This window comes from Monodon monoceros, unplaced genomic scaffold (assembly GCF_005190385.1).
Source record: "Monodon monoceros isolate NGI ecotype Baffin Bay Population unplaced genomic scaffold, NGI_Narwhal_1 Super_Scaffold_16, whole genome shotgun sequence".
In the NCBI taxonomy this organism is placed as follows: Eukaryota; Metazoa; Chordata; class Mammalia; order Artiodactyla; family Monodontidae; genus Monodon; species Monodon monoceros.
The window spans coordinates 6,608,836-6,617,116 of NW_021703772.1; the positions used below are offsets into that span (position 1 = coordinate 6,608,836).

Genomic DNA, 8,281 nt, shown 5'->3' on the forward strand with positions numbered 1-8,281 from the left:
AGTTGACACTTTCTAGATCTTAACAAAGTTCTGTGCAAAAATAGCTTTGTCCTGCTTACAGCAGAGCCCTGTCCCCTGGTCCCGCCTATGGAGAAACCTCAGGGCTGAGCCCGTGGGCCTCTGTCTCCCAGCCCTGAACCAGCCACCTCGGTGGCAAATCAGGGCCCAAGAGGGGAAGGGTCTTCAGCTCTGGCTTCCGGAATGTTTCCTGGCCGTGAAACCCTTTATCGGACATACGAATGTCATACCCAGAACTCCTTCAGTTGGATCAAAGCAGAACTGAGACAGGAGGGGCTTCAGAGACCCCTGCCTGCCGCCTTGTGCCTCAGATGCTCTCATCTCAGGACCTCTGACCAGGGGGAAGCCGGTCGGCAGAGTGAGACCCCCAAACCGCCCAGGATGGAGGAAGCCCCCCGACCCAGCTTACCATGATAATGCCAGTAAGGGTCGCCTTTGGGGCAAGTTGGAAGTCCTCCAGGTCTTTGATGTTCTTGACAGCGTCGGTGACCTGCACCACACTCTTAATGAAGGCCATTTTGAGGCAGATGTCCTGTGCCCAGACCATGACGAGGGACAGGCTGTGAGGGAGCCCCGAAGACCCCAAGCCCCAGCCTGAGCCCCCGGACCCTGCGGCCACATAGAATGCTCCTTCCCCACGCCAAAGAAGAGGCAGTGCCAGGAGCGCTCCGAGAGATGGCTAGCCCCACTCTGTCTTTCAGCCACCTGGCGGAGACGTGGGCCAGGTGCTGGACAGGGCACAGCCCTCCAGTGCCCCCCAGCAGGTGCTGCCTCCCCGAAGCCCTCCACGCTGTGCCTGAGGACAGCAAGCCAGTCAGGGGACACCTTCACTGACCAGGGGCTCTGCGCCCTGTGCGTCACCACAGAGGCAGAATAAGTTATGGACATCAAATCGTTTTTGCTTTTAAGGCAGGAATGAACCCTGAGGACATTATGTTAAATGAAATTAGCCAGTCACAAAAGGATGAACACTGTGTGATTCCAGTTATACGAGATACCTGGGGTGTCAAATTTATAGAGACAGGAAGCAGAAGGGCGGGGGCAGGGGCTGGGGAGGCGGAATGGGGAGCTGGTGTTAGGGGGACAGAGTTTCAGTTTAGGAAGACGAAGAGCGCTGGAGATGAATGGTGGTGATAGTTGCGCAACAGTTTGAACGTGCCTAACACCAGTGAACTGCATGCTTAAAAATGGTTATGATGGCAAATTTCACGTGATGTGTACTTTACCACAGTTTTCAAAACAATAATAATAAAGTCACTTCTCCTTTATTCTCTGTGTTTTCTCCTCCTTGCCTTTCCAAGAAAGTAGCCAGTCCCTTTGCACCTCTGAAGACAAGCCCATTCTTGTCCCTTATGAAAGGGCTTGGGTCAGGTGTCAGGGTGGAGGGCAGAGGTGAGGGAGGGAGTGCGAGGGGCTGGGAAGAGTGGAGGGCTTGTCTTCAGGGACCCACAAGCATCCCGCCCAGTGCTCGCGGGAGGGCTGCCCCCCCTCCCACTGCAGCAGAGAATGGCGCAGATCGGGGCAATGGGCTTCCCAAATGCTGGGTGTCCGGTAGGACTCCTGGCTGTCTCCTGGGTAGGGCTGGCAGTGCCCAGATAACGATGCAGAGCGACTCTCCGCCAGCCTGGCTCAAAGAGGGCATCCCCTGGGCACTGTGGGTCCATGGCGTCCCGGGGTTATACCTGGCAGCTGCTGGAGTAGTGGTGAACGATCTTAGCAGTGATGGGGTTGTCCACGTGGTTAGGAGCATCTGCGGGTGGCAGTACGAGGCCACGCAGCTGTACATCACCATGAGGGCACCCTTCACTGTCTCCTGCCTCCAGGGATGGTCCTTCTGTGAGGCCAATGAGAAGGGGAAGAACAAGTGTTGGCGGGGCGGGTAGGGTCTGCTCCTTCAGCTTTTTCCTGGGTGCCTGAAATGCTCACTCATTTATTCATTCATTCAACACATCTTTATTGAGCACCTACTATATGCTACGTCCTGGCTGTACAGTAATGAGCAAGTCAGACCAGGGCCATGACCTCCCATTAGCAGGGGGTTTGTGTGGAGCCCCTAAACAGAGGCTGTTGTGTCCTCCTTCACACCTTCACCTGACAAGCGTCTACTCTGGGCCAGGGGTTCCTGTGTCGCTGGGGATCCAGTGGGAACAGAGAGCCTCAGCCATGCTCTCCTGGGAGGAGGTGCTAGAGGCCGCCCAACCTACCGTGGAAGGAGGGGCAGGGTTGCCCATGCTCTCCAGGCCTTGAGTAGAAGAAATCCAGCCCTCAGGTCCCACTCTGTGGAGAAGCCGAAGAAGCCTGGACACTCCCGATTCTCTCCTTCCAAACTACCAGACCCCCAGGACAAGGGTCCGAGGTCAAGGCCAAAACCTCGGAGGCATCGGTGACTCCAGGCGGTTGCCCACTGGGGGCTCAGCCAGCCCAGGGCACTGTGCCCCGTGGCTGGGAGGGGCAGCCTCCAGAGGCTGGCCACTGGCTGCCTGGGTCCAACTCCCCACTTCACTTTGGTGAAGGAGACACAGAGGGCAACTTCTTACTGAGATCTAGTAAGAGCCTTGGTTGGGGGCTGAGAACACTGCTCCAATAGGCCCCCGGAGACCTGACTATGGAGCAAGGGTGTCTCACCCGCCAAGCGCCGATCTGCCAGGACTGCTCCGACTCCTGGATCCTCTCCTCAAAGTCGTGGAGCACGTTCAGCACCGTCTTCACCTGGCCCCGGGCACACAGGCCAAAGCACAGAATCACACCCTGCAGGGAGACCCGGCCAGGCAGGGTAGGGTGGTGGGCCAGGGGGCCGGGGAGGACCCCCCATACACACACACACACACACAAGTAAACACACATGCATGCACACATGTACACACACCCATGTACACATGCACACACCATGTCCGCCGAGGGTCCAGACGGAAATGAGGTTGGGGTAGAAGGTGGCAGGCACCAAAGAATCTAAAAGAGTGGATATATGTATATGTATAACAGATTCATTTTGCTGTACACAACATTGTAAATCAACTACATCCCGATAAAAATTATAAAAAAGAAAAAAAGAAAGGGAGAATGTTACAATTTAAAGTTTTTATCTCCAAAATGGAAAACTTTTTTTCTGATTATAAAAATAGTATTTGTTGGGCTTCCCTGGTGGCGCAGTGGTTGAGAGTCCGCCTGCCGATGCAGGGGACACGGGTTCGTGCCCCGGCCCGGGAGGATCCCACATGCCGTGGGGCGGCTGGGCCCGTGAGCCATGGCCACTGAGCCTGCGCGTCCGGAGCCTGTGCTCCACAACAGGAGAGGCCACAGCAGTGAGAGGCCCGCGTACTGCAAAAAAAAAAAAAAGTATTTGTTCATTGTAAAATCAAAATAAAAGATAACCACCCTTAACAGTTTAGGTGTATCCTTCTAAACTCATTTATGCATAAACACCTAGACTTCTTTCACATAACCGAGGTCATGCTATATATACTGTCTCATACTGTATTATTATACTTAATATATAAAGGGCAGTGTTTCCATGAAAAAGTGTGGATTGTATAATATTCCATATGTTGCTATACTATCATTAATTCCACAAATTCCTTATAGAAGAACATGTAGGTTGTTCTTAATGTTTGGCTTTTATGCCCAACGTTATAATGAACATCTTTATCCAGTTGCTTTGGGGCAATTATTTCCTTCAGACAACTGACAAAATGTTAGATCTTTGAGCCCAAGTTTTGGGCCCTATCCAACTGAGAACCCAGAAAGGTTTAATCAATCTACACCCCCATCAATGAAGTATAGAAGCCTGGTTTTTTGTATTCTAGACCAGGGATTAGCAAAGTACAGCCCTAAGGCTAAATCCAGCCCAAAGCCTGTTTTTGTGGATAAAGTTTTATTGGAACACCACCACTCTCTGCAGTCTATACAGACCATGCTTTTGCTCTACAATGCAGAGTTGCATAATTGTCACAGACCATGTGGCCTGCAAAGCTGAAAATGTTTTTGTTATCTGGGCTCTTACAGAAAAATGGCTAGGCCAGCACTAGTCATTATCTTTATCATCTCTGCCCATCAGATGGGTAAAAAGGGTCTCACTGTTGCTTAAATTTGCATTTCTTTAAGAAAGGGGCTTACTGGCAGCAGAAGGTGGTTCACGTACAGTTGCCTAGTTTGTGCACTGTGCAAGAGCACCCAGCTGAAGGACTGAACTGAAGCCACCCATGCTCTTCTCGAGTCATGCAAGACCACATGCTGCCAGTAGGGGGCACCTTGTTCAAATTCACGCAAAGGTGCTCTCTGAGCTGGTGCTGTTGGGGACAGTATTTCCCTTTATCAAGGCCAGGTTTAGGATTTGGGCTTAGGGATTTAGAATCAGGGGTTCAGACTAAGGTTCGGCACTGGGTCAACAGAGCTTTAGGACTACGTCTATATGGTGTAACTAGGCTTTATATTCAGCCTTTGACTTAGCTTTGGGGGATTCAGGTAAACAGCCTGAAATTCAGACTCAGGTGGAAGCTGGGATTCGGGATTTAAGGAAAGGGGTGAGGGTGTGGAGGGTGGGCTATGTTCAAGGATAGAAAACGTGAAGCAACCCAGAGCTGTGATTTCTTGGCCCAGCCAGTAGTGTCTATAAAAGAGGAAATGAAGGAGGTGCAGATGTGGCTGAGACCCATCGCCCCTAACCCCTGTACTGCTTCCTGCCCTCGCTCACCATGTGTGCTCACCGCTGCCCTAATCAGGGTCAGGGTCCCCACGTGGATGGCCTCCTTGCTCATCTCCATCTGGCTGAGGAAGAACTTCATCAGCTCCCTGGGGTAGGAGCGGGCTGCAGGGGGAAGGACCGCTTTAGTCGTGCCCCCTGAGCCAGAGCAGCAGCAGGACGAGGCAGCCCCAGGCCCAGTGCTCAGAGGGGCTGGGACTCCCGTGGGCTCACAGTGGAGCTGGGGGAGCCTCACCAAGGGCTATGAAGCAGTGCACGACCTCCGTGTCATGTTCCGGCTGCTGTTCTGCTGCTGGGCGGGGGCCTTGAAGCACAACTAGGGCGGGGTCACGCAGGGAGGGTGGGTGAGATCTCAGCCGGACAGGGGGACGCAGCTGCAGGAGCACCACGGCCTCGCCCCCAGAGGGATGTAGGAGACACGTGAGCGGGACGGGGGCCCCACCACTGTCTCACCCTTCGCCCTGGTGGGCCGCGCCACCTGCCGCAGCCCCCTTCCCATGGACCCACCCTGAGAAGGCCACGCCCAGCACAGCCTGCCAGCCTCACCTGGACATGCAGTTCCGTGAAGATGGTGTGCAGCTGCATTTGGGGGACAGGGTGTTAGTGGTCACTGACATTTCCAGGATCTGCCTCAAGACCTGCAAAAGGTGGGAAGTGGTGGCACGTGACCTTCTACCGACTCAGGGTCAAACTCCAGACCTTTGCTACTCTGTGTTTTCCGTCAACCGGATGTATCAGCTTTCTCTGGGAGCTAGTTAGAAATGCCACCTCTCAGGCCCTGTCCAGACCTCTGAATCCAACTCTGTTTCAACCAGCCCCCGGTGATTCCCGTGCACAGTAAAGCTTGGGCAGGGCTGCACTAGGGCCACCAAGCGTGACATTCAAGGCCTTCTTCCCCTTTCTCTCCTAGTCACTGGGAGGTGAAGCCCATCTTTAGACCGAATGATCTACACATGGTTCCCCAAACCCGTCCCATTCATTTCTGCTCCCAGCTCTTACAGCGAAGAGCCTCGCCTCGTCTGTAGATGAGTGACCCCTTGCATAACATACATCAGCCCAGGTCACGCCTCCACTCAGAACCTTGCAAAGGCTCCATCTCACAGGAGTTCAAGGCTGGCAGGGGTCGAATGGTGTTCCTCCCAAAATTTGTGTCCACCCAGAACCTCAGAATACAGACCTCACTTGGAAATAGGGTACTTGTAATTAGTTAAGGATCTCGAGATGAGATCATCCTGAATTTAGGGTGGGCCTTAAATCCAATGACTGGTGTCCTTACGAGAAGTGGAGAGGACACAGAGAGACACAGAGAAGATGGCCATATGAAGATGGAGGGGGAGGTTGCCGTGATGCAGTGCCTGGGGCCACCAGAAGCTGGAAGATGCAAGATTCTCCCCTAGAGCCTTCAGAAGGAGCACAGCCTGCCAACACCTTGATTTCGGACTTCTGGCCTCCAGAACAATGAGAGAATAAATTTCTGTTGTTTTAATCCACCCACCTCATGGTTCTTTGTTACAGCAGCCCTAAGAAACTGACACAAAGGCCATGACCTCACTGCGGCCTCCAAAACCCTTTGGGATCTCATCCTTTCCACCTGGAATGGCAGCGTTCATTTCTTGGAAATCCTACAGGTGCCAGGGCCCATGGCTCTATCTCCCACCCAGATGACACTCCCCACCCGGGACACTTGGGAGCCCCAAATGCCTCAAGCCTCCAGCCCAGGCCGCTACCCACTCGGCCCCTCACCTGTGTGATGAAGAGTGCCTCCAGGTGGGCCTGGTACTCTGCCAGCAGCAGGGGGATGTAGTCGTACACCTGCTCACGCACGCTGTTGCTGGGCAGGATGAGGTTCAGCATAGGCTTCAGGGACTTGATGAGCCCCAGCTTCACCTACCACAGAAGCAGCGTCTCCAGACCCCTGGGCCCAGGACTCAGCAAGGCCCAGTGATGTCAGCCCCATCCACAAGACAGAGGGGACCTTGGAAGTAGAGTCCAGGCCTCCCCCAGGCCCCAGAGGTGGGCAGTGAACCCAGACTTTCCCCCAAGTCCTGGCTCTGTCACTTAGGTAACTGGGCAGACACTTGACCTCTCTATGCCTCACTTTCCTCAGCTGTAAAACAGTCCTATGGCACAGAGTTGGCATGGAAATCGCTCCCATAGGTAAACCGCTCAGAGAGCGGAAAGGGACCCTCATCTAGCACCTCCAGGGACCTTTATCAAGCCGCCTTCTGAGGCTCTGGGCCCACGTGGCTCCACCATTGATCAGTTCCCCATCTCCCTGGACCACGTGGTATCTCAGCCCCACCAGCACCGCAGGCTGGGGAGCCGTGACCCAGGGACCATGCGGGCCCCCCACCCCCGAGCAGGGCAGTCTCACCTCGAGGTTGTTGTCCCTGAGCCACAAGGTCACAAAAGAGCGATACATGGGGAACAGCTTCACAGCAAACTGCTCCTCAGTCATCACGGGGTACACACTGTCCTCTAGGTGCCTCAGGTAAAGCTGCACGTTCTCGCAGAAGGTCTCCATGGCTGTCCGTGGGGATGTGCAGTGAGCCCAGAGGGGCAGGAGGAAGGACAAAGGCTCCCCAGGCCACCTTCTCAGGAGGGAGCCCTCGTGCACTTCCATAACCAGCAGGTCACTGAGATGGCCAAGGACACTGCTAGAAAAATCTCCTGAGTCCCTCCCTCTCTGCCCTTCCAACTCCCTCAGAGCCCCCTAATGTTTACCCTGCATGTCTGTGTGTGAAAGACTCCCCGGAGCGGGTAGAGCGCGTAGGTGTGACTCGGCACCAGCCCTTGATGCTCATGTGCCGAGGTCAAAGCTGGGGCCTGGAATAAACCTCTTTTTACTCACATCCTGGGGATTCCACTGCAGAGGGTGGCAAACACATTTTGCCCTAATTTTCTCAGGTATTGGGGATTTGGGTCCACAGAAACATTAAGTTATCAAAACCTGGGGCAATGTGATCAGATGTAAATGGCATCAAAGACCTGCCCAAGTCAAGCCGAACCTGGAAACATGTCCCTGGTCACCCCCTCCTGTGAATCCCATCACCCTTCCATCTCTACCTGTTTACTCCACCTCCCCAGCCCCCAGCACCCCGACTGGGCCGGACCTGCGGGCCCAGGTGGGATACGTACCACTGCAGATCACCTGGCGCATCTCGGCTTCATCGGTGAGCCTCAGCATGGTGAATATGGTAGCCAGGGTGATGCCCATGTATGGCATGAACTCAAACACTGTGGGGCATGGGCAGAGGTCACGAGGCTTCAGGGCAGGAGAGTCAGCAGAGAGGACAGCCCCGCCAGCTGCACCTCCAGCCCCGGCGCAGAGCCAGGGAGCCGCTTTGTGCCGGCTGGGCCACAGGGGAGAGTGGGAGGCAGGGGAGGTAAGAAGAGATGGAAGCCGGTGAAGGGGGAAGGAAGTGGGAAAGAGAGGAGGAGGGGAGAGAGGTGGAGGAGGAGGAAGAGGAGAAGGAGGAGGAGGGAGAGGAGGGGGAGGAGGAGGGGGGAGGAGGGAGAGGAGGAGGGGGAAGGAGGGGGAGGAGGAGGGGGAGGAGGAGGGGG

The 8,281-nt window shown here is 54.8% G+C and overlaps 1 protein-coding gene across 1 annotated transcript in view; it reads right to left on the reverse strand.

Moving 5' to 3' along the window:
• MROH2A (maestro heat like repeat family member 2A) overlaps positions 1–8,281 on the reverse strand; it is a gene marked incomplete at its 5' end in the record, with an annotated part of 34,939 nt that overhangs the window by 19,908 nt on the left and 6,750 nt on the right. Inside the window, 12 exon segments of the mRNA XM_029225611.1 lie at positions 428–550; positions 1,701–1,759; positions 1,762–1,852; positions 2,644–2,967; positions 4,722–4,822; positions 4,953–4,983; positions 4,986–5,033; positions 5,264–5,316; positions 5,319–5,355; positions 6,461–6,604; positions 7,092–7,243; positions 7,856–7,954. Of these exon segments, the coding sequence (XP_029081444.1) occupies positions 428–550; positions 1,701–1,759; positions 1,762–1,852; positions 2,644–2,967; positions 4,722–4,822; positions 4,953–4,983; positions 4,986–5,033; positions 5,264–5,316; positions 5,319–5,355; positions 6,461–6,604; positions 7,092–7,243; positions 7,856–7,954 (1,262 nt within the window).